This window comes from Hyla sarda, chromosome 10 (assembly GCF_029499605.1).
Source record: "Hyla sarda isolate aHylSar1 chromosome 10, aHylSar1.hap1, whole genome shotgun sequence".
In the NCBI taxonomy this organism is placed as follows: domain Eukaryota; kingdom Metazoa; phylum Chordata; class Amphibia; order Anura; family Hylidae; genus Hyla; species Hyla sarda.
The window spans coordinates 113,173,901-113,200,589 of NC_079198.1; the positions used below are offsets into that span (position 1 = coordinate 113,173,901).

The window sequence follows — 26,689 nt, forward strand, 5'->3', positions numbered from 1 at the left end:
CAGCCCCTGGCAATCTGTGCCAGGCGCTGCCTCCGAGACGGGGATGTGATGTCACGTGCCAAGGGCTGCACCGAGATCTTGAGGGTCCCCAATATGTATAAAGCCATAATACACCTTTTAAATTACAATGTAATGCAAGGAAAAAAGGAGACTGCGCTCACTGTCCAGTGATCATAATTATACTTTGGTCCATAAGGCATATACAATAGGTGCAGAACAGATAGAGGAAAGCTGGAGGCAGAGGTTTCTGCCCTGCGATTTTTGTGGCATAAAAACGCCAGAAAAAACGCCAGAAAAACTGCCACAGATTTTCCCTGCGTTTTGGCATTTTTTCTGGCGTTTTTTCTTGCGTTTTTACCTTTGTGTGGAATTTGCCTTTTTTGGCCCCTTTGGAGTTTTTTTTACAAAATAGTTGGGTACCAAAAAAAAAATAATAATAAAAAGGATGCAGTAGGGATGTAAAAATGTATTTAACTAAATGTTTATTTTTTTAATAACAACATTTTTTCCACATTTTTTATGTAGTACTACTACTCCCAGCATGGAACACACTGTTCCATGCTGGGAGTAGTAGTACCTGTACTATAGACATATCGCCCCGGGTGTCAGTCTGGTACCCGATGCGATCGTCCATAATATAGCAGTGATGTGGCTCTATACAGAGCTCGCATCTCTGCTCTATTCACATCACTGGCCATTCATATTTTCCGCCCAGAGCTGTGATTGGCCGGATGGTTGCAGCCAATCACAGCTCTGAGGAAAATATGAATGAATGAGTGGCCGGCCCGGAGTACAGTGCAGAGCAGGGATGTGGGCAATGTATACAGCCGCTCCATCTCTGCTATAGACAGAACTATCACAGCGGGTGTCAGTAGTAGTGACATCCGCTGTGATCTGTTCTTACCTGTAGGTACTCCTACTCCCAACATGGAGCACACTCTGCTCCATGCTGGGAGCTGTAGTACCTGCATTAATAGACAGATCGCAGCGAGTGTAACTTCTGACACCTGTTGCAATCTGTCTATTAATGCAGGTAATACAGTTCCCAGCATGGAGCAGAGTGTTCTCCATGTTGGGAGTAGTAGTACTTGTAATTAAGGAAAGATCACAGCGGGTGTCACTCCTGACACCCGCTGTGATCCTCCTGTATAATGTATAGATGCGGCGGCCGCTCTTCTATGGTCCCCTGCACGGCTGCATATATACACCTATTCCTAGAGCTGTGATAGGCTGGAACCATCTGGCCAATCACAGCTCTCTGTGGGAAATATGAATATGTGTATATATATGTCAGTGCAGGGGACCATAGAAGAGCGGCCGCCGCATCTATACATTATACAGGAGGATCGCAACGGACCCGGGGCGATCTGTCAATTAGTACAGGTACTACTACTCCCATCATGGAACAGTGTGTTCCATGCTGGGAGTAGTAGTACTACCTAAAAAATGTTATTAAAAAAACACACACACACTAAATTTTTATTATTGTCGGCTACGTCTTTAGTGCTTTATCCGCTCACATAAATTGATCCCTGTTTAAAAATTAATTAACATTTCGTAATAAAAAAGATAAATCTCATTAGATACAATTTTTTCCATCACTACTGTATCTTTTTTATTTTTTATTTTTTTTATGGAACCTCATGAAATTTTCATAAAAAAGGTATCTCCATCGTTTTTTTGGATTCCAAAAAAAAAAATTTAAACTGCCTGCAAAAACGCAAAATTTGAAACCAACTTGGCATTTTTCTTGGCATTTTTGCTCTCCCATAGACTTCTATGGGATGAAAACGCCACAATTTCAGGGCAAAAAACGCCAAACTAGGTTTTGTCGGGCGATTTGAAAATCCAGCCTCTGAGCCCGAAATTGCTAAAAAACGTCAAAAGGATTTAAAAAAAAAGGAAAAACGCCAAGTGAATCTGACATTTTGCAGTTTACTATTGACTTGCAGCTAACATCTGGACGTGGCGTTTTTTTTTTCACTGAAAAACGCTGTGCGGGAAAATTGGCGTTTTTTACGGCGTTTTTGCAAAAAAAAAAAGCAACTCAGTGGAGTTCCAGCCTGAGCGTGCTTCCGCTTCTTTAAATTAACTTGTCGACTTGTCAAAAATTGAAGAGGATAACCGATTTAGGAACTCTACTCTAAACCAGCCCTGAGCTGGGCAGTTATGGCCAGCTGATCCAGAGTGAAAGATCAGCTTTACGACATCTGCATAGACAACTAATAGACAGGAGAAGATAGAAGAGCTCAGAGGAGATGCCGACAGAATCTAAGGGGGAGATTTATCAAAACCCGTCCAGAGGAAAAGTTGTTGAGTTGCCCATAGCAACCAATCAGATCGCTGCTTTCATTTCAAACAAGGCCTCTGCAAAATGAAAGAAGCGATCTGACTGGTTGCTATGGGCAACTCAGCAACTTTCCTCTGGACAGGTTTTGATAAATCTCCCCCTAAGACATTTGCTACTGTGAATTTTTGGCTGAAGGTCCAGTGGGTTATCAGGGTTCACAAACTTACCTTTATGGGGCAGTAATACTGTTGCAAAAACACTGGAATCCGGATACAATTTGCAGACTAAAAACTGGCGTACCTGACTTGCACCACATTTATTTTTGTGTTCTAGACACTTTTTTTCAGTGACCTAACAGGATAAAATACGTCGCCAATCTGTGCCACTCTTGTGTAAGTGTAAGACACGAGGCCGAGGTGTGAAGAGCTCCCGTCCTCTCCGGCGCTGAGGATTCCCGGACCACCAGGACTGTCAGGCGATACTTGAGCTTTAACACGTGTGGTCAGGTGTAAATTAAAGGAGCAGTCAGGGAGATGGGATTTTTATAGCAGGTTTCCCAGCTGTGATCACGTATCATTGTATCTGCGGCCCGCGCTATAGACACAACTGACCCTGAGGACGGCTCGACGCCGCAGGATTAGTGATGAGCGGCAATGCCCATATTCGAATTCGCGATATTTCGGGAATATATAGACGAATATTCGTCCTATATTCGCGAATTTCACGTTTTCCTTATATTCGTGTATTCGAGGAAGCAAACTGTGAGGGGGTGGTCAACATTACTACAGTGGTCCCTCAACATACGATGGTAATCCGTTCCAAATGGACCATCGTTTGTTGAAACCATCGTATGTTGAGGGATCCGTGCAATGTAAAGTATAGGACAGTGGTCTACAACCTGCGGACCTACAGATGTTGCAAAACTACAACACCCAGCATGCCCGGACAGCCGTTGGCTGTCCGGGCATGCTGGGTGTTGTAGTTTTGCAACATCTGGAGGTCCGCAGGTTGAAGACCACTGTTAGAGAAAGTTGTACTCACCTGTCAACGCCGCTCCGGACCGTCACCGCTCGTCACCGCTGCCCGGGATGTCGCCTTCCATCGCTGTCATGGCTTCCCCAGGGTGTCCCCGATGCTCCGGCAAAGCCTCTGCTTTCCCAGCATCCTCGCTCTCCATCGCCGCCATCACGTCGCTACACACGCCGCTCCTATTGGATGACGGGACGGCGTGCGCAGCGACGTGATGGCGACGATGGAGAGCGCCGACGATGCAGGGGATCCCGAAGAGGACGCACCGGAGCCCCGAGGACAGGTAAGTGATCGTCAGCGGACCACACGGGGCACCGTAAACGGCTATCCGGTGGCAGCTGAAGCAGTCTGCGCTGCCGGATAGCCGTTTATGCGATGGCCCCAACATACAAAAGCATCGTATGTTGATGCTGCCTCTGAGAGGCCATCGCATGTTGAAATGATCGTATGTCGGGGCCATCGTAGGTCGGGGGGGGTCACTGTATTTGGTTGCTAGGGATGTTGTTGATAACCTCTGACAAGTGTATTTGCATCATTTTAGTTGGCCCACAAGTGAAAAGAAGGAATATGCGCATATGCGGGGAAAAAAGTGAATATTTGTAATTTCGAATATATAGCGAATATATTAGCAATAATCGCGAATTTACGATATTCACGATAAAAATTCGAAATGCGAATATTCGCGCCCAACACTACGCAGGATTACAGGATGGTCATGGCGAGCCTCAGCGCCAGATTTTATGTATCTGCTCAGTCTATTCATCTGTGCGGATTATTATATCAATGTAGAGGCAGTGTTTCCCAATCAGGGCACCTCCAGCTGTTGTACAACTACAACTCCAAGCATGAGGCTCTGGTGGCTTCTATCTTCATTGTTCTGCCCCAAATCCCATTACAGTTCATGGGGGAATCTCCTCTGCTCTCTGCCTATAACGTCGGCTGTCTGGGCAGAACAATGAAGATATAAGCCACCAGAGCCTCATCTACATCTGCAAGTCAAAAATGAACATCGGAAAAAGGATGATCCCCTCCCCCCAGAGTGATGGATAAAATATAATTGATGAAAGGGCGGATGCTGGAAATAAGTGGGGAAAGAGATGGAGCAAATTTATAAAAGGTTGTCCAGTCCCCTAAAAGATTTTTAAAACCGCTCCAAAAGTTGTAAAATCCCATTGCAATGCTTCTCGAGCCGATCCCTCTACTTCCTGGTCATGTGACCGCTGCAGCCAATCACTGACCACCATGGTGACCCACTAAAACCAATGATTGGCTGCAGTGGTCACATGTTTGAGTCAGGAGGAAAAGGAAAGATGGATACAGGCAGGGCTCAAGTCCTACATGAACATGTGGAAACTGAGTACCTGCATTTTTTTCTACAGCAGGAACACTGTGCCCATTAGTAGGAGTCCTGCAGGACCAGCCCTTGAGTAAAAATCATGGGTGAGTGCCCACACTTTTTAACCTAGGACATGACCCCTGGTGACAGGGGTTATCTAGAAAATGCGTGCTCCATGTGCTGCCTACGGGAGTGCCAGAGATACACGAGCGCTGTATGAACGCATGGAGCACGTGCCGACACACCGCTCTATGTGTGGTAAGAGACAGGGCAACGTTTTGGAGATGGCTAAGGTTCCCAGTGGTCACACACATGATCAGAAACTTCGGGTTATCCAGCTACAATGTTTTGGGGTCCTGCCTCATACATTGATTGGCTGAGCGGCAGGGGAATTGGTGGGGGCATGGGTTTCAGTGGGCCCCCCACGATCAGACACTTATCTCCTATCCTGAGAGATTCTTTTAAAATAGTAAAGTACCCCTTTAGATCGACTTCTTTTTTATTATCTTGATATTATCATAAGATGTGGTGAGCTGTTTTGTTTATTTGTTGTTTATCTATCTGTCTATCCATCTATCTATATATCATCTATCTCATATCTATCTATCTCATATCTATCTATCTATCTATATGTCTCATATCTATCTATCTATATATCATCTATCTCATATCTATCTATCTCATATCTATCTATATATCATCTATCTCATATCTATCTATCTATCTCATATCTATCTATCTCATATCTATCTATCTGATATCTATCTCATATCTGTATATTAGGAGTTTGTATATAAGGTGATGGAATGTTAGTGTCTCCTTTTTGCGGAACAATGTACAGTATTAGTTAATCCTGAAGCCAAGGCTTTGTTAGCTCCAGAGTGTTGTGGCTGCTGTAGAACTCGGTGCTGGGGGCGCTGTTGCATTGAGGTGTATGGAAGGTTTCTGGCATGACAGTGATGAAATGTGGTACTGCAGGCTACACATGACTTCATTGTATGAGACTATTTACAAATATTTCTGCAAGCTGCTAAATATAAAAGCAACGGGAGGATTATTCACTGATCTCATATATTATAATGTATATTGGGGTCACCATGACCCGCCCCGGCCGTGTCCAGTCCCCTAGAAGTGACCCTAACAATAGGAGCATAGGCATCGGTGAGATGGAGGGGCAAATTATAGAAGTGATGGAGGGGCGGGGGATAAAGGGGAAGGGGATGGAGGGGCAGGTATGGAGGGGCAAATGATGGAGGGGCAGGTATGGAGGGGCAAATGATGGAGGGGCAGGTGATGGAGGGGCAGGTGATGTAGAGGCAAGTGATGAAGGGGCAGGTGATAAAGGGGAAGGTGATGGAGGGGCAAGGAAGGAGGGTCAGATGATGGAGGGGCAGGTGATGGAGGGGCAGGTGATGTAGAGGCAGGTGATGGCAGGGCAGTTGATGGAGGGTCATGTGATGGAGGAGCAGGTGATAAAGGGGAAGGTGATGGAGGGGCAGGTGATAAAGGGGAAGGTGATGGAGGGGCAGATGATGGAGGGGCAGGTGATAAAGGGGAAGGTGATGGAGGGTCAGGGGATGGAGGGTCAGGGGATGGAGGGGCAGGGGATGGAGGGGCAGGGGATGGAGGGCAGGTGATGGAGGGGCAGATGATGGAGGGGCAGATGTGATGTAGAGGCAGGTGATGGAGGGGCAGATGATGGAGGGGCAGGTGATAAAGGGGAAGGTGATGGAGGGTCAGGGGATGGAGGGTCAGGGGATGGAGGGGCAGAGGATGGAGGGGCAGGGGATGGAGGGGCAGGGGATTGAGGGCAGGAGATGGAGGGGCAGATGATGGAGGGGCAGATGTGATGTAGAGGCAGGTAATGAAGGGGCAGATGATGGAGGGGCAGATGTGATGTAGAGGCAGGTGATGGAGGGGCAGGTGATGGAGGGGCAGGAGATGGAGGGGCAGTTGATGTAGAGGCAGGTGCTGGAGGGGCAGGTGATGGAGGGGCAGATGTTGGAGGGGCAGGAGATGTAGAGGCAGGGGATGGAGGGGCAGGTGATGAAGGGGCAGTTGATGAAGGGGCAGTTGATGGAGGGGCAGATGATGGAGGGGCAGATGATGTAGAGGCAGGTGATGGCAGGGCAGATGATAGAGGGGTAGGTAATGGAGGGGCAGGTGATGTAGGTGCAGGTGATGAAGGGGCAGGTGATGGAAGGGCAGGTAATAGAGGGGTAGGGGATGTAGGGGCAGATGATGAAGGTGATGCAGAGGCAGGTGATGGTGGGGGCAGATGATTGAAGGGTAGGTGATGGAGCTGATGTAGGGGCAGGAGGTGGGTGGCAGATTATATAGGTGATGTAGAGGCAAGTGATGGAGAGGCAGGTCACAGAGGGGCAGGTGATGAAGGTGATATGGGGGAAGGTGATGCAGGGGCAGGTGATGGAGGTGAAGTGGGGGAAGATGATGAAGGGGCAGGTGATGTAGGGGCAGGTGATGTAGGGGCAGGTGATGGAGGTGATGTAGGGGCAGGTGATGTTGGGGCAGGTGATGTAGGGGCAGGTGATGGAGGTGATGTAGGGGCAGGTGATGTATCGGCAGGTGATGGATGTGATGTAGGGGCAGGTGATGGAGGTGATGTCGGGGCAGGTGATGGAGGTGATGTAGGGGCAGGTGATGGAGGTGATGTAGGGGCAGGTGATGGAGGTGATGTGGGAGCAGGTGATGTATCGGCAGGTGATGGAGGTGATGTAGGGGCAGGTGATGTATCGGCAGGTGATGGAGGTGATGTAGGGGCAGGTGATGGAGGTGATGTAGGGGCAGGTGATGGAGGTGATGTGGGAGCAGGTGATGTAGGGGCAGGTGATGTAGGGGCAGGTGATGGAGGTGATGTAGGGGAAGGTGAAGTTGGGGCAGGTGATGGAGGTGATGTAGGGGCAGGTGATGGAGGTGATGTAGGGGCAGGTGATGGAGGTTATGTAGGGGTAGGTGATGTAGGGGCAGGTGATGGAGGTGATGTACGGGAAGGTGATGCAGGTGATGTAGAGGCAGGGGATGGAGGGGCAGATGATGGAAGGGCAGGTGATGAAGGGGCAGTTGATGAAGGGGCAGTTGATGGAGGGGCAGTTGATGGAGGGGCAGATGATGTAGAGGCAGGTTATGGCAGGGCAGATGATAGAGGGGCAGGTGGTGTAGGTGCAGGTGATGAAGGGGCAGGTGATGGAAGGGCAGGTAAAAGAGGGGTAGGGGATGTAGGGGCAGATGATGAAGGTGATGCAGAGGCAGGTGATAGTGGGGGCAGATGATTGAAGGGTAGGTGATGAAGATGATGTAGGGGAAGGTGATGTTGGGGCAGGTGTTGTAGGGGCAGGTGAGGGAGGTGATGTAGGGGCAGGTGATGGAGGTGATGTAGGGGCAGGTGTTGGAGGTGATGTAGGGGCAGGTGATGGAGGTGATGGAGGGGCAGGTGATGGAGGGGCAGATGATGGAGGGGCAGGAGATGTAGAGGCAGGGAATGGAGGGGCAGAGTGATGGAGGGGCAGGGTGATGTAGAGGCAGGTGATGTAGGGGCAGATGATGGAGGGGCAGGTGATGGAGGTGATGTAGGGGCAGGTGATGTAGGGGCAGGTGATGTAGGGGCAGGTGATGGAGGTGATGTAGGGGCAGGTGATGGAGGCGATGTAGGGGCAGGTGATGTAGAGGAAGATGATGGAGGGGAAGGTGATGAAGGGGCAGTTGATGGAGGGGCAGATGATGGAGGGGCAGATGATGTAGAGGCAGGTGATGGCAGGGCAGATGATAGAGGGGCAGGTGATGTATGTGCAGGTGATGAAGGGGAAGGTGATGGAAGGGCAGGTAATAGAGGGGTAGGGGATGTAGGGGCAGATGATGAAGGTGATGCAGAGGCAGGTGATGGTGGGGGAAGATGATGGAGATGATGGAGGGGCAGATAATTGAAGGGTAGGTGATGGAGGTGATATTGGGACAGGTGATGGAGGGGCAGGTGATGTAGGGGCAGGTGATGTAGGGGCAGGTGATGGAGGTGATGTAGGGGCAGGTGATGTAGGGGCAGGTGATGGAGGTGATGTAGGGGCCGGTGATGGAGGTGATGTAGGGGCAGGAGGTGGAGGGACAGATTATATAGGTGATGTAGAGGCAAGTGATGGAGGGGCAGGTCATAGAGGGGCAGGTGATGGAGGTGATATTGGGACAGGTGATGGAGGGGCAGGTGATGTAGGGGCAGGTGATGGAGGTGATGTAGGGGCAGGTGATGTAGGGGCAGGTGATGTAGGGGCAGGTGATGGAGGTGATGTAGGGGCCGGTGATGGAGGTGATGTAGGGGCAGGTGATGGAGGTGATGTAGGGGAAGGTGATGTTGGGGCAGGTGATGGAGGTGATGTAGGGGCAGGTGATGGAGGTGATGTAGGGGCAGGTGATGTTGGGGCAGGTGATGTAGGGGCAGGTGATGTAGGGGCCGGTGATGGAGGTGATGTAGGGGCAGGTGATGTAGGGGCAGGTGATGGAGGTGATGTAGGGGCAGGTGATGTTGGGGCAGGTGATGTAGGGGCAGGTGATGGAGGTGATGTAGGGGCCGGTGATGGAGGTGATGTAGGGGCAGGTGATGTAGGGGCAGGTGTTGGAGGTGATGTAGGGGCCAGTAATGGAGGTGATGTAGGGGCAGGTGATGGAGGTGATGTAGGGGAAGGTGATGTTGGGGCAGGTGTTGTAGGGGCAGATTATGGAGGTGATTTAGGGGCAGGTGATGGAGGGGCAGGTGATGAAGGTGATGTAGGGGAAGGTGATGGAGGTGATGTAGGGGAAGGTGATGTTGGGGCAGGTGTTGTATGGGCAGGTGATGGAGGTGATGTAGGGGCAGGTGATGGAGGTGATGTAGGGGCAGGTGAGGGAGGTGATGTAGGGGCAGGTGATGGAGGTGATGTAGGGGCAGGTGATGGAGGGGATGTAGGGGCAGGTGATGGAGAGGATGTAGGGGCAGGTGATGGAGGTGATGTAGGGGCAGGTGATGGAGGTTATGTAGGGGCAGGTGATGGAGGGGATGTAGGGGCAGGTGATGTAGGGGCAGGTGATGGAGGTGATGTAGGGGCAGGTTATGTAGGGGCAGGTGATGGAGGTGATGTAGGGGCAGGTGATGGAGGTTATGTAGGGGCAGGTGATGGAGGGGATGTAGGGGCAGGTGATGGAGGTGATGTAGGGGCAGGTGATGTAGGGGCAGGTGATGGAGGTGATGTAGGGGCAGGTGATGGAGGTGATGTAGGGGCAGGTGATGGAGGTGATGTAGGGGCAGGTGATGGAGGTGATGTAGGGGCAGGTGATGGAGGTGATGTAGGGGTAGGTGATGGAGGTGAAGTAGGGGCAGGTTATGTAGGGGTAGGTGATAGAGGTGATGTAGGGGCAGGTGATGGAGGTGATGTAGGGGCAGGTTATGTAGGGGCAGGTGATGTAGGGGCAGGTGATGTAGGTGAAGTAGGGGAAGGTGATGTAGGTGATGTAGGGGAAGGTGATGGAGGTGATGTAGGGGCAGGTGATGTAGGGGCAGGTGATGTAGGGGCAGGTGATGGAGGTGATGTAGGGGCAGGTGATGTAGGGGCAGGTGATGTAGGGGCAGGTGATGGAGGTGATGTAGGGGCAGGTGATGGAGGTGATGTAGGGGCAGGTGATGGAGGTGATGTAGGGGCAGGTGATGGAGGTGATGTAGGGGCAGGTGATGGAGGTGATGTAGGGGCAGGTGATGGAGGTGATGTAGGGGCAGGTGATGTAGGGGCAGGTGATGTAGGGGCAGGTGATGGAGGTGATGTAGGGGCAGGTGATGGAGGTGATGTAGGGGTAGGTGATGGAGGGGATGTAGGGGCAGGTGATGTAGGGGCAGGTGATGGAGGTGATGTAGGGGGAGGTGATGTAGGGGCAGGTGATGGAGGGGATGTAGGGGCAGGTGATGGAGGTGATGTAGGGGTAGGTGATGGAGGGGATGTAGGGGCAGGTGATGTAGGGGCAGGTGATGGAGGTGATGTAGGGGCAGGTTATGTAGGGGCAGGTGATGGAGGGGATGTAGGGGCAGGTGATGGAGGGGATGTAGGGGCAGGTAATGGAGGTGATGTAGGGGCAGGTTATGTAGGGGCAGGTGCGCAGGCAGTGACAGCCCTACCCGCTCATTGCGCGCTCCTGCCCGTCCCCCTGCACATGTCGGGCTCAGCCTGGAGGAGGAGGAGCGGAGCTGTGAGATCCCGGAGTCTGGAGATGCGGCTGCTCCGCCAGTGCTTGTGTTCCGCTCCACAGCCGCGGCGGCCGGAGGAGATCTGAGGTACCGGGCGCTGACTGCGGGACTAGGAGCCGCCTGGAGGTTGGATCGGGCTCCGCTCCGTGTGCTCCGGGATGGCGCTGCCGGGGATGGGATGTGCTCGGCTGGACCTGCTGCTCCTGATCTGGATGCTGATCGCCGGAGGTAGGAGATCTCATCTGCACTTAGTTTCAAAGTCGCGGCGGCGGCGGCGGTCAGTGTCTGAGCGGGAGGTGATGCTGTGTGCGGCCGGGATGGAGGCGGCTGAGCCCGGGCACATTCTGTGTGCGGTACCGGCACGTCGGGTCGGACCCTGGTTCTGAGTGTTTTTGGCTTCTTTCTCTCTGGCGGGGGGTGGGGGCCATGGAGCTGCAGGGGAGACGGTCACCTGTTGGAATTTCACTCGGACCAGCTGAGAGGTGCCAGGCTGGAGATAACTGATGGGTGCCAGGCTGGAGATAACTGATGGGTGCCAGGCTGGAGATGACTGATGGGTGCCAGGCTGGAGATGACTGATGGGTGCCAGGCTGGAGGTAACTGATGGGTGCCAGGCTGGAGGTAACTGATGGGTGCCAGGCTGGAGATGACTGATGGGTGCCAGGCTGGAGATAACTGATGGGTGCCAGGCTGGAGATAACTGATGGGTGCCAGGCTGGAGATAACTGATGGGTGCCAGGCTGGAGATAACTGATGGGTGCCAGGCTGGAGATAACTGATGGGTGCCAGGCTGGAGATAACTGATGGGTGCCAGGCTGGAGATGACTGATGGGTGCCAGGCTGGAGATGACTGATGGGTGCCAGGCTGGAGATAACTGATGGGTGCCAGGCTGGAGATAACTGATGGGTGCCAGGCTGGAGATAACTGATGGGTGCCAGGCTGGAGATAACTGATGGGTGCCAGGCTGGAGATAACTGATGGGTGCCAGGCTGGAGATAACTGATGGGTGCCAGGCTGGAGATAACTGATGGGTGCCAGGCTGGAGATGACTGATGGGTGCCAGGCTGGAGATAACTGATGGGTGCCAGGCTGAAGATGACTGATGGGTGCCAGGCTGGAGATAACTGGTGCCAGGCTGGAGATAACTGATGGGTGCCAGGCTGGAGATGGGTGCCAGGCTGGAGATAACTGATGGGTGCCAGGCTGGAGATGACTGATGGGTGCCAGGCTGGAGATAACTGGTGCCAGGCTGGAGATAACTGATGGGTGCCAGGCTGGAGATGACTGATGGGTGCCAGGCTGGAGATGACTTATGGGTGCCAGGCTGGAGATGACTGATGGGTGCCAGGCTGGAGATGACTGATGGGTGCCAGGCTGGAGATGACTGATGGGTGCCAGGCTGGAGATGACTGATGGGTGCCAGCTACATAGGGAATCCTCTCTATATATTTATTTCACAGAACACAGGTGTCAGGAGCAGATGGTATACAGGACAGTGTTGGCATCCAGGACAACTCTCAGCAGGCACAACTACTACTACTACCACTTGTTGCACTGGAGAGTGGACATATAAACAAGTCCATCCAGACACTAGTGATCATGAAGAGTTTATAGGGTTAAGCACAAGTTCTGTGTACAATGTGCAGAGCTGCCAACATCAGAGAGCAGGACCCTGGTATGGTGTTTGCCTGGCATCATAGCAACCTATAGAATGAGTGAGGTGCCCTCCAGGATGCAGCTCTGGTGGGTACCATGTGTGTGGGGGTCTGTGGGCAGAATGTGCCAGTTAGCAGGGGATGGTTGGCACCAGCACCGGTGATTGCTCTCTCTGCTGCCCAACTACAATGCTTACTGGGGTAGAGCATCCAGTCCTTTGTGCCATCTCTGGCCTGTCATGCAGACATCCAGCCCATTCTGAATCCCACATCTCATCCTTGGCAGCCGAGAAGGCTTTAACCATTTCCAGCCTGGGCACCTCCAGCCTCCCCTATTGGTATATAACAAGCCTGGTACTGCTCATGGTATCCACATATCTCAGCTTCCAGACATGACATGGGGCCTGGGCACTTGCTCTTGTGTATTTGATGGATTCTTAGATTTTTTTTTTGGGCATTTCTCTGTTGGGCATGGACTGGTGGTGGTGGTGGGGGGGGGGGGTGTGGGGGTTATCAGCAACTTAATGAAACTGCTGTCACATTCGCCTTCTCCTTCTATTACTTTGCACTTCAATAAAAATGCAGCAAGATGAGAAACTGTCTTCTTGAGGAACGTCAGGGCCGAGATGATGAAGTTTACGGAGATATTGACAGGGAATGAATAAGTAACATTGTTACCTGTGTCTGGGACTCTATGAGAAATGTATGATTTATAGGCTGCCATATGCGGCGCTGGATATAATGCTGCTTATGTATGCCAGGATTGGGGGCTATAAACAATATAAGGGCCCCTGAATAACTCAGCCTCCCCCTTTTATGTCATAGACAATATAACAATATACTGTGAGCCATAGAACACATGAGTATTACATTATTACTTGTCATGTAATTGATACTATTTGCTGCTTTTACGTTACGTTGGTATTTGGTTGTGGTCTACAAACTGTGCAACAGCTGGAGGTTTCTAGTTTGGAGACTGTGCACACGCCATGAGAAGTTTACTGTAAACTTGTATTTGTGAATGTGACTGTATAGGGGTTGGCACCGCCGTTTATCCGGTGATGCTCCGCCATCCCCTCGAGAAGAAAGGAATTCCAGCCCTGCTTTAAATTCAGCTTGAAATCCCTACCCGGCGTAACCCTTCGAAGGAGGAGGGGGGGATTAAATAAGTTCCCTAAGGACGTAGCCCCCCGGTGTATATATATATATATATATATATATATATATATATATATGTATGTATATCCCAGGCTTTAGCTCTCCGCCGCCTTCGGAAATGGGCTGCGAAGGTCAGACGGTCGGCGGCGAGCTTCCCGAGCGGATGGAAAGATCTCACAGCGCTCCTATTAATAACCGGTGCGTCTCTAGAAAGACCTAATGTGCCCACGGATCTACTGCCGGGAGAGAAGAGGGGGGGGGGGGGGGGAGATGTGCCTGTTGTGTTAATTCAGACGTGTTTTGGGGGTTTTTCTTTGGCGGTGTCAATCATCCCCTCTCTCAGGCAGTGGTTTTCTCTCCTCTGCTCCCCGGCTCTCTGATCAATCTTCCCAAGCCTCCATGTCAGTCTATTTATGGAGCGGGCGCTCTCTTACAGGAAAGGCAGCGCCGTTCCAGGCAAGGGGCGACGTATCCCAAAAACAAGGGGTGGCGAGGAATGTGCACCCCCCCGGTGGGTGCCAACGAGCCAGTCTGCCATGGTATTTAGATATCATGACTCATTCCCTATACAAGATCAGTGCTGAAGAATTAGGGGGGGGGGGGGTCCCTATGGGGACCACCATGCAGAAAGCGAGAAGACTGAGCCATGTCAAGACTGAGTCATGACTTGAGTTTCCTTCCATGTCTTCTTCTTTGTTGCTTCTTCCTCACACAGTCTCGGCGCTCTACTTTACTCTCAATCTTTAACCCTTTCCCTGCTCCCCCCCCCCCATGCATACCTCCCAATTGTCCTTCTTCTGATAGGACAGTCCCTACTTCTGACCCTCTTGTCCCATAGAAATACATGTGCCTTAATACACTAAATGGGTTCTAACTGTATTTGATATAGTATTTTATTTAGTATTTATTTAGTATTTTATTTATTTATTTAGTATTTAAAATTTGTTATTTATTTATATATTTAGTATTTTTATTTATTTTTTATATATTTTTTTGTGTATATATAAATAAATAAATAAATAAAAACCATTCAAGCGTATAGATAAACAAAAAAAAAATATATATATATATATACAAAAAAAAAAGAAGTCTTTTAGACCAGTGTTTCCCAAGCAGCGTGCCTCCAGCTGTTGCAAAACTACAACTCCCAGCATGCCCGGACAGCCGTTGGCTGTCCGGGCATGCTGGGAGTTGTAGTTTTGCAACAGCTGGAGGCACGCTGCTTGGGAAAAACTGTTTTTAGACCATGAAGCATACGTTTTTCCCTCTTCGACCCTCCAAAAAGTTGGCCCTGTGGCAATAGTCATGTCCTTACTGCAAGTCCTGTATGGACCAGGTTATCAGTCTGTCGTTGGCTAGATAGGATGGGAGTTGTGGTACGGGCAATGATGGTCTTTCTCCATTGGCTGTGAATGAATTAAGGTTGATAGCCATTGCCGTCTTCAAATTGTGGACCTCCAGCTGTTGCGAAACGACATCTTCCAGCATGCCCGGAATGCCATCGGTTGTCCGGGCATGCTGGGAGTTGTAGTTTTGCAACATCTGGCGGTCCACTGTTTGGAGACCGCTGCTCTATTCATCCAAAAGGGTATTTAGTTTTGGCAGCAGGTGCGTGGATTTCTGCAGGTTCCATTCAGCACCGAGTGAATCCGCCCTTTACGGTAGATCAGGCTTTTCGGCGTGTCTCGGAGCAGGCTGTTTGCATGTGCACATCTCAATTTCTGTATCATTAGTATAATGTGTTACTCGGAAGAAGGCGCGCTCCATTAGCAATGGAAATCTTGACGGTCTATTAGAGCAGCTCGGGCTGATGGCCGGCGTGAGTCTGCTCCGTGCACTGGGACGCCTGCGTCCTCCTCTATGTTAGGCATTAGGCCTCCATAGTGGAGTGTTTTTTATTTTTTGTTTGTATTTTCAAACACAGTGTCATAAACCGAATGTTTTTTATTTTTTATATATATTTTTTTACAATTCCATTTACTTCTCTGATTTGCATTCACTTTACGATATTCGGCCGTTTTGTTTCTTGCTAATTGGATTTCATGCAGTTTCCAGGGCTCGGCGGAGATGAATGGAAGTTGCTGGTGACCTGTTTGTAGACCCAGCCATGGGAACTGCACGGATATCAGGGACCCAGTACAGTAGGGCAGTGTTTCCCAACCAGCGTGCCTCCAGCTGTTGCAAAACTACAACTTCCAGCATGCCCGGACAGCCGTTGGCTGTCCGGGCATGCTGGGAGTTGTAGTTTTGCAACAGCTGGAGGCACGCTGGTTGGGAAACACTGATGCATTTTATTTACAAGGGATGGTATGTGATCAGTTTGGCAGCCGTCGCATGGTGCACAGACATGCGGACATAAAATTACTCGCCTCCGTGAGTTGGCTTCGTACGTCTTATATCTAAATACATTTCTTGTACAGGATTAGAAAAATGTTGCTGCTTTCTAGACCATAAACAGCGCCATCCCTGCCCCAGGCCATATGTAGTATTACACAATAGCCTTGTTCACTTTAATGGAGCCGAATTGCAATACCACACAAAATTTGCCGACAGGTATGGCGCTGATTTTCGAACAGAAACATTTTTTGACCTCCCCTGTGAATCTGTGAAGCAGTCAATTGAAACTGAGATGAGGTAACTGCGATCTATTGTCCGCTGTTATCAGCCATTTCAGACTTGGAAGATTCTGTCTGTAGGACCGTTGTGTATGTCCTATAGACGGGAAGTGCAGAAATCTCTCATTTATGTCACAGATGCTGAGACATCCCATTCCCAGTCTATTTGTGCCCCTATATAAACATATAAACCTTATTCCGTATGGTGAATATAGCTGCATTGTGACTGACTAGCAACAGCTCTGTTATCCATACAGTGAATGAACCCCATTAGAGCTCCACCATCCATACAGTGAATGACCCCCATTAGAGCACCACCATCCATACAGTGAATGACCCCCATTAGAGCACCACCATCCATACAGTGAATGACCCCCATTAGAGCACCACCATCCATACAGTGAATGAACCCCATTAGAGCGCCACCATCCATACAGTGAATGACCCCCATTAGAGCTCCACCATCTATATAGTGAATGACCCCCATTAGAGCACCACCATCCATACAGTGAATGACCCTCATTAGAGCTCCACCATCTATATAGTGAATAACTCCCATTAGAGCTCCACCATCCATACAGTAATTTACCTGCATTAGAGCTACACCATCTATACAGTGAATGACCCCCATTAGAGCTCCACCATATATACAGTGAATGACCCACATTAGAGCTCCACCATCTATACAGTGAATGACCCCCATTAAAGCCCCACCATCTATACAGTGAATGACCCCTATTAGAGCTCCACCATCTATACAGTGAATGACCCCTATTAGAACTCCACCATCTATACAGTGAATGACCCCTATTAGAGCTCCACCATCTATACAGTGAATGACCCACATTAGAGCTCCACCATCTATACAGTGAATGACCCCCATTAAAGACCCATCATCTATACAGTGAATGACCCCCATTAAAGCCCCATCATCTATACAGTGAATGACCCCCATTAAAGCCCCATCATCTATACAGTGAATGACCCCCATTAGAGCTCCACCATCTATACAGTGAATGACCCCCATTAAAGCCCCATCATCTATACAGTGAATGGCCCCAATTAAAGCCCCATCATCTATACAGTGAATGACCCCTATTAGAGCTCCACCATCTGTATAGTGAATGACCCCCATTAGAGCTCCACCATCTGTATAGTGAATGACCCCCATTAGAGCTCCACCATCTATACAGTGAATGCCCCCATTAGAACTCCGCTATCTATACAGTGAATGCACCCATTAGAGCTCCACCATCTATATAGTGAATGACCCCTATTAGAGCTTCACCATCTATATAGTGAATGACCCCCATTAGAGCTCCACCATCTATACAGTGAATGACCCCCATTAGAGCTCCACCATCCATACAGTGATTGACCCCTATAAGAGCTCCACCATCTATACAGTGAATGACCCCCATTAGAGCTCCACCATCTATATAGTGAATGACCCACATTAGAGCTCCACCATCTATACAGTGAATGACCCCCATTAGAGCTCCACCATCTATTCAGTGAATGACCCCTATTAGAGCTCCACCATCTATATAGAGAATGACCCCCATTAGAGCTCCACCATCTATATAGTGAATGACCCCCATTGGGGCTCCACCATCTGTATAGTGAATGACCCCCATTAGAGCTCCACCATCTATATAGAGAATGACCCCTATTAGAGCTCCACCATTTATACAGTGAATGACCCCTATTAGAGCTCCACCATTTATACAGTGAATGACCCCCATTAGAGCTCCACGATCTATATAGTGAATGACCCCCATTAGAGCTCCACCATTTATACAGTCAATGACCCCCATTAGAGCTCCACCATCTATATAGTGAATGACCCCCATTAGAGCTCCACCATCTATACAGTGAATGACCCCCCCCCTTAATCTCCCATCCTATATCATTCACATAATTCACATCATTCACATCATTCACATAGTACGGTGACAGCCACTCTTCTCATCAGGTATATAGCGTCTCCCTATCGTCTCTGTGGTCATTGTATCTGTCAATCATCGGGACGCGTACACTCAGCAAAGTGCAGATATATTACATAAAAGGAGATTATCAGAAAGAGACGCGTTTTGCCTGTAAAAACATGAACAGAATAAAAAGCCCTAGAAATGATCAGTGAGAAGGTTACAGCCACGTCTCCAGGAACGCTGATACCGGGGTTTTAAATGCCACGCATTAGCAAGCTGTACAAACAGGCGCTTTTAGGAGTCGATGAGGGTAAGAAAAACTAATAATAACATCAGCGTCTGCTAAATGAGCGCCATTGTGGCTGATGAGTGACAGGGAGAAGAGAAGTTTCCAATAGACTCTACAGTAGAGGGGTACTAATAATGGAGGTTGGGGGGCGGGGCGGGGGGTACGTGAGATGAAGAGGTCATGTGGTCCATGGGAGATTCTCAGAGAAGAACATAGCGCCCTAAGAACCCTGCAATAGAGACTGAGCCAGAAGTAATAGCTGAGAGGGTAAAGGAGTAACTATAGGCAGTGGTAGTATAGAAGGGTAAGTATGGACAGTGGGGAACATGCAGGCGGTGTTAGTATAGGAGGGTAAGTATGGACAGTGGGGAACATGCAGGCGGTGTTAGTATATGGGATCAGTAGAGAGTGCAGGGTATAAACAGTGTTATTATTTAAGCATATGTATAGACAGTGTTGGTATATAAGGGTAAGTGTAGGTAGTAATAGTATATGAGGGTAAGTGTAGGTAGTAATAGTATATGAGGGTAAGTGTAGGTAGTAATAGTATATGAGGGTAAGTGTAGGTAGTAATAGTATATGAGGGTAAGTGTAGGTAGTAATAGTATATGAGGGTAAGTGTAGGTAGTAATAGTATATGAGGGTAAGTGTAGGTAGTAATAGTATATAAGGGTAAGTGAAGGTAGTAATAGTATATGAGCGTAAGTGTAGGTAGTAAGTATATGAGGGTAAGTGTAGACAGTGTTAGTATAGGAAGGTAAGTGTAGACAGTGTTAGTATAGGAAGGTAAGTGTAGGTAGTAATAGTATATGAGGGTAAGTGCTGACAGTGTTAGTATAGGAAGGTAAGTGTAGGTAGTAATAGTATATGAGGGTAAGTGTAGGTAGTAATAGTATATGAGGGTAAGTGCTGACAGTGTTAGTATAGGAAGGTAAGTGTAGGTAGTAATAGTATATGAGGGTAAGTGTAGGTAGTAATAGTATATGAGGGTAAGTGCTGACAGTGTTAGTATAGGAAGGTAAGTGTAGGTAGTAATAGTATATGAGGGTAAGTGTAGACAGTGTTAGTATAGGAAGGTAAGTGTAGACAGTGTTAGTATAGGAAGGTAAGTGTAGGTAGTAATAGTATATGAGGGTAAGTGTAGACAGTGTTAGTATAGGAAGGTAAGTGTAGACAGTGTTAGTATAGGAAGGTAAGTGTAGACAGTGTTAGTATAGGAAGGTAAGTGTAGACAGTGTTAGTATAGGAAGGTAAGTGTAGACAGTGTTAGTATAGGAAGGTAAGTGTAGACAGTGTTAGTATAGGAAGGTAAGTGTAGACAGTGTTAGTATAGGAAGGTAAGTGTAGACAGTGTTAGTATAGGAAGGTAAGTGTAGACAGTGTTAGTATATGAGAGTTAGCATAAGCAGTGTTATTATATGAAGGTAAGTGTAGGCAGGGCAAATAGAGGAGGGTAAGTATGAGCAGTTAGTAAATTCGGTTGGATTTTGGCCTCTATTGTACGATTATCATAGACAGAAGTGTGAACTTCGCCTTAGTATTTACATTATCAGTAAGATGGAGGTCATCACTATAACAGGCGGGCGTGTGAGGACGTTACGTGGGTTATGGGGTGTGAGGACGTTACGTGGGTTATGGGGTGTGAGGACGTTACGTGGGATAAGGGTGTGAGGACTTTATTATTTTACCACTGTCTCCTCTTGACATTACTGCTGGGTGGGCTCCGGGGATAACCCTGAAGCCCCTACATTGAGTTCTATGGATATAACGCAGCATGATGGGGATTCTCTTCTCTTGTCGCGGTGTGAGCCCCAATTACAGAGCCGCACAATCCCGTCCCCTCCGGGAGAAGAACACAGATATCCCCCCTTACTGAAGGGAAATTGATGCTGTCGCTCGGCGGCTCAGATCTGCCTCTTTCTTTTCCCCCCTTAACATTTCATCCAGCTTTCCTCCCCTTTGTAAAGGTTTGCAGGCAGAATGTGTCAAAAATAGACAAGAAACGGAAAGAGAGATAAAACGCGCCATCAGATCAAATAAGGGGAATGGGCAACAAGGAGAGAGCGATGATGAAAAGGAGGAGACGGGGACAGAACAGCTTCAATGGATGCGGGGGGGACGCACAGGTAAAAGAAAGGCAGGAAGATGCGGGGAGGAGACGAGCGGCGAGAGACAGGCGGCTTCTGAGAAGAGACGGCAGCGGGAAATAACAATGGACAAGCCCGAAAAATTGCTCTCTCGCCGGAAAGCGTGAACTGTCACCGGCGCGCTCTGTTAATATTGAATATCTGTATTAATAATGGATACGCACATTAGGCCGGGTCATCAATATTCACACTGTCAGTGCGGCCGCTCATCGGTAAATGGGACACTCTATTAAATGGCTGCGAGGACTTGGTTATGACACCGCGGATGGAGTAATGCCCCCCCCCCCCCCAATAGGAGATCAGAGCCAGGATTTGGACATTGGTCACATTTTTTGCACACTGTTGAATTATATGTTTTTTAATGGAAACCGTAAGTTTAAGATTAGCCATTATCCGTTTTTTTTTTATAATTTTTGTAATTTTTTTTTTAAGGGTACGGTCACATGTTCTGTATTTTTCTGCATGTTTGCAGCTGATTTTGCTCCCCATTGACTCCAATGGGTAGGAAAATACACAGCGGCAAATATGTAGCAAATTACGGCACATGTGACCCTACCCTTAAAGGGGTATTCCGGTGGAAAACATTCATTTTTTTAAATCAACTGGTGCCAGAAAGTTAAACAGATTTTAATGTAAATGATTTCTATTAAAAAATATTTACCCTTCCAGTACTTTTTAGCAGCTGTATGCTGCAGAGGAAATTCTTTTCTTTTTGAGTTTCTTTTTTGTCTTGACCACAGTGCTCTCTGCTGACACCTGATGCCCGGACAGTTCCTGACACGGACGGAGGTGTCAGCAGAGATACAAAAAAGACATTCAAAAAGAAAAGAATTTCCTCGGTAGCATACAGCTGCTAAAAAGTACTGGAAGGGTAAAGATTTTTTAATAGAAGTCATTTACAAATCTGTTTAACTTTCTGGCTCCAGTTGATTTAAAAAAAAAAAAAAAGTTTTCCACCAGAGTACCCCTTTAAAGGGGTACTCCAGTGCCCCAGCGTTCAGGACATTTTGTTCTGAATGCTGGGTCGGGCTGTGGGGGTTGTGATGTAACGGCCACGCCCCTCGTGCCATCACGCCATGCCCCCTCAATGCAAGTCTATGGGAGGGGGCGTGGCACTGCCACGCCCCCTCCCGTAGACTTGCATTGGGGGGGCATGGCGTGACATCATGAGGGGTGTGACCGTGACTTAAAGGAGTACTCAAGTGCAGGAACACTTACCCAAATGCTGTATATCCGGCTCTCCCATACAGATACATGGAGGAGGAATGTCGGTCACCCCTTCATACCTTGTTTCTGGGGATTATTGGGGTGCCGTACTGGAGATCGTAGTCGAACCCCGCGTGATTACACGCCAAAGAACTTAACATGTTGTTTCATTCGGCAGAGGCCAGAATCGGAATTTCCACTAGATTCTGCTCGGAAATGCTGTTGTGTGAACGAGGCCTTAAAGGGGTACTCCGGTGAAAACCTTTTTTCTTTAAAATAAACTGGTGGCAGAAAGTTAAACATATTTGTAAATTACTTCTACTAAAAAAATCTTAATCCTTCCAGTACTTATTAGCTGCTGAATGCTACAGAGGAAATTCCTTTCTTTTTGGAACACTGATGACATCACAAGCACAGTGCTCTCTGCTGACATCTCTGTCCATTTTAGCAACCGTGCATAGCAGATGTATGCTAAGGGCAGCATGGTGGCTCAGTGGTTAGCACTGCTGCTATGCAGTGCTGGGTACTTGGGTTCAAATCCCACTAAGGACAACAATAAATAAAGCGTTATTATTATTATTATAATAACTTCAGCAGAGAGCACTGTGCTCGTGATGTCATCAGAGAGCATTCCAAAAAGAAAAGAATTTCCTCTGTAGTATTCAGCAGCTAATAAGTACAGGGAAGATTAAGATTTTTTAATAGAAGTAATTTACAAATATGTTTAACTTTCTGCCACCAGTTGATTTAAAAGAAAAAAGGTTTTCACCGGAGTACCCCTTTAAAGTCAAGTGTGCAATTATTTTTTGTTAAATGTTAAATCCAGGAATAAAAAAAAAAAGATAACACAAAAACAGCACCACACCCATTTTCAGGTTGTGTGTGGTATTACAACTTGGCTCCATTCACTTCAATTGAACTGAGAAGCAATACCACATACAACCTGAGGACAGATGTGGCGCTGTTTTATTTATTTTTTTTTTTTCTTTTTGGTTTAGAAATTAGCTGTTTTTCTATGAGAAAAGCAGGTGCCACACAGCAGGGTGTAGCAGAGACTTATCTTTTAGCAGGATGCTAAAAGATAAGTCTCTGCTACACCCTGCTGTGTGGCCATAGGCTTGTATCGCACAAAAAAACAAACAGATCCATTTTTTTTTTTTTTTTTTTAGAAATGGGAAGTTTGAAAGATTTCAAAGACAATGGAGTCTATATAAACATTGTATAACATTGAGTGATTGAACAGAGAGAAAGATGAAAGGTGATTTTATTTTCTTTGCTTCTGGGGAACCCTTATGTAATTATTTATTTTTATTTATTAAAATGTTTTAATTTTTTTACATTTTTTTTTTTTTTTGCTGTGGGCGAGTGTGTGGTGACATGTCTGTTTTTTTTGTTTGTTTTTTGTAATAGAGGTATTGACCTATGGATAGAATAAACTTCCATATATATTGTCTTAAAAGGAAAAAAAAAAAAGAAAAAAAGGGGAAAAAATTAAGATTAATTAAAAAAAAAAAAAAAAACTGATCTGACTAATAAAAAAAAAAGGATCCCGATGGAGCGTTATTAACAGACATTGAAAACGTGTGGCTCTGTGAATGGATCTACTGGAAACTAAAAAAAATATAACAGATTTATCCAAAAAGGAGCCAAATGTGTGATCAGGGCCTTACGGGACATACAGTACAATGGGGTCATGGTACAAGGGGCAGGATGATAACCTGTACATAGCAGCGTGAAATGAATTAAAGATCCCAGCACCTCCGCCCTCCCCCCTGTGGTGTCCTGATAGCGGTCCAGCAGTTTTCGCCTCCTCGCCTGATTTCTGCTCGGTGAGACATGGCGGTGGCGCTTTAGTCTTGTTATGGAATAATTAAAACGTACACAACGTCTGTTCAATTCCTGAACTCATCTCAGGATGTCAGCTCGAGAGCGGAGCGCTGCGGCTCGCCGGCTCATGTGATGTGACTGTTGGTGTACACCGGGCCGGCCGGCCTGACACTGATTGCCTCCGTGTAATAGAGATGATCTACCTGCTGCACCCACAGTCGGCGGCCAGGAGGACAGCGCAAATTTTGTCTGCCATGGCTGGGGAGACCCCCGAAAAATAGTGGGGAATTGTCAAATTGTATCAAGCGAGACAGGAAAATAATTTGGGGTATCAATTGGTCAGGAAAATGAGAAGGACAATGGTGCAAATTTGTTATTGTAAACAAACATTGTATCTAGATATGTTATTGTAAACATTGTATCTAGATGTGTTATTGTAAACATTGTATCTAGATGTGTTACGGGAAACATTGTATCTAGATATGTTATGGTAAACTTTGTATCTAGATACATTACTGTAAACGTTGTATCTAGATGTTGTTGTAAACATTGTATCTAGATACATTACTGTAAACATTGTATCTTACTGTTATTGTAAACATTGTATCTAGACATGTTACGGTAAACATTGTATCTAGATCTTATTGTAATCATTGTATCTAGATATGTTATTGTAAACATTGTATCTAGATATGTTACGCTAAACATTGTATCTAGATACATTACTGTAAACATTGTATGTAGATATGTTACTGTAAACATTGTATCTAGATATGTTATTGTACATTTTTTTATCGAGATACATTACTGTAAACATTGTATCTAGATGTTAGTGTAAACATTGTATCTAGAAATGTTACGGTAAACATTGTATCTAGATACATTACTGTAAACATTGTATCTAGATGTTATTGTAAACATTGTATCTAGATATGTTACGGTAAACATTGTATCTAGATACATTACTGTAAACATTGTATCTAGATTTTATTGTAAACTTTGTATCTAGAAATGTTACGGTAAACATTGTATATAGATATGTTATTGTAAAAAAAAATTCTAGATACATTACTGTAAACATTGTATCTAGATGTTAGTGTATCTAGAAATGTTACGGTAAACATTGTATCTAGAAATGTTACTATAAACATTGTATCTAGCTATGTTACTATAAACATTGTATCTAGATATGTTACTATAAACATTGTATCTAGATGTTACTGTAAACATTTTTTATTTATTTGTTATTGTAAACATTGTATCTAGATATGTTTATGTGAACATTGTATTTACTGTAAATTTGTTTTTGTAGACATTGTGTGATTGTGCCTTAAATGCGTGCGGATGTAGCAGAGCTGAGTGTCCTCAGAAACAATTGGATCAGGGGTCAAGTCCTGGGAAAAAAAAGTGCAGGAACTCACCCAAGATTTCCACTCAAGTGCTGGTCCTGCAGAACTACTGCTAATGGGAACTATGTTCCTACTGTGGAAAAAGTACAGGAACTCAGTTCCCACGCGTTCCTGCAGGACTTGAGCCCTCGTTGAGATACAATAATGCATTGTTTGTGGTTATACATAGGATTGCAGGAGGTAATAGAGGTGGGGGGGGGGGGGGGTAGGATGGAGAGCTGCTACAATAGTGGTCTCCAAATTGTAGACCGCCAGATGTTGCAGAACTACAACTCCCAGCATACCGGGCATGCTGGGAGTTGTAGTTTTGCAACATCTGGAGGATCACAGTTTGTAAACTACTCCTGTGGAGTGGTACTTTTGCAACATCTTTGTTGTGAAGTCGTTGTTTTGCATGCTGGGAGTTGTAGTGTGGCAACACCTGGAAGTCCACAGTTTGGAGACTACTGTGGTGTAGCGATGGTTTGGTAACAGCTTTGTTGTGGAGTGGTGGTTTTGCGTGCTGGAAATTGCAGTTTTGCAACATCTGGAGGCCCGCCGTTTGGAGATCACTGTTGCGGAGTGGTACTTTGGCAAGAGTTTTGTTGTGGAGCCGTCGTATTGCATGCTGGCAGTTGTAGCTTTGCAACAGCTGGAGGTCCAACGTTTGGAGACCCCTGTGCAGTAGTAGTTTTGCGGCAGTTCTGTTTTGGGTTAGTAGTTTTGCCTGCTGGGAGTTGTAGTTTTGCAACAACATTTAGAGACCATTGTACTACAAACATGCTTAGTATTGTCCTTGCAGGGATGCAATTATTTGTTACAAACGTTTTTGTTCACGTGAATGCGCTTGTTCCATTCCGATGAATTTCTGCAACAAAAAAACTGCCATGTGTGTATTAGAACGCGTTGGGCTCTGCTACATCTAACCTCTTGCCAGCGGTGGATTAGTGATGATAAAGTCGCACGGTTTCCGTATTAACCTTACAATGTCCCGTGCTGGTAACAAGAAGCTGCGGTGAATCCTCTTGATGTTTGCAGCTTGGATGCCGATAACCCCCATGAAGGTTACGGATGGATGCGGACCCCAGGAGGGCAGGAGAACGCTGATCGCTATCACCCGGGCTGCAGCGGCAGGAGATTCGGCAAAGCTCTTTATTTTGCACATAAGAACCTCCTGATGGCAGCAGTGTCTGCATCTGAGATCCAGCCGGCTGTGGGGATATGCACAGGTAGATAAAACTGCAGAACCCAAGGAGAAGGGATACAAGGTGACGACCGAACTTACAGTAAATTCAATTCGTCACAAACTTCTCGGCTCGGCAGTTGATGACTTATCCTGCATAAATTAGTTCAGCCTTCAGGTGCTCCGGTGGGCTGGAAAAGGTGGATACAGTCCGAGGAAAGAGTCTCCTAGGACTGTATCCACCTTTTTCAGCCCACCGGAGCACCTGAAAGCTGAACTAATTTATGCAGGATTTTCATCAACTGCCGAGCCGAGAAGTTCGTGACGAATCGAATTCACTGTAAGTTCACTCCTCTCTAGTGACGACACCCCAGCTTTCTGAGGGTCTGCAGGGTCATATGGGGTCTTCTTGATGGC

The 26,689-nt window shown here is 47.2% G+C and overlaps 1 protein-coding gene and 1 pseudogene across 2 annotated transcripts in view; one reads left to right on the forward strand and one right to left on the reverse strand.

Annotated features, from left to right (window-relative positions):
* Window positions 1-8,815: 8,815 nt before the first annotated feature.
* Window positions 8,816-10,549, reverse strand: LOC130293232 (proteoglycan 4-like; annotated as a pseudogene).
* Window positions 10,550-10,869: 320 nt separating this feature from the next.
* Window positions 10,870-26,689, forward strand: part of KIRREL3 (kirre like nephrin family adhesion molecule 3) — an 882,952-nt gene continuing 867,132 nt past the window's right edge. For both annotated transcript variants that reach the window (XM_056542707.1, XM_056542708.1), the window contains exon 1: window positions 10,870-11,100. In XM_056542707.1, coding sequence (XP_056398682.1) covers window positions 11,031-11,100 — 70 coding nt within the window. In that variant the 5' untranslated portion in view covers window positions 10,870-11,030. The remainder of the gene's footprint in view (window positions 11,101-26,689) is intronic.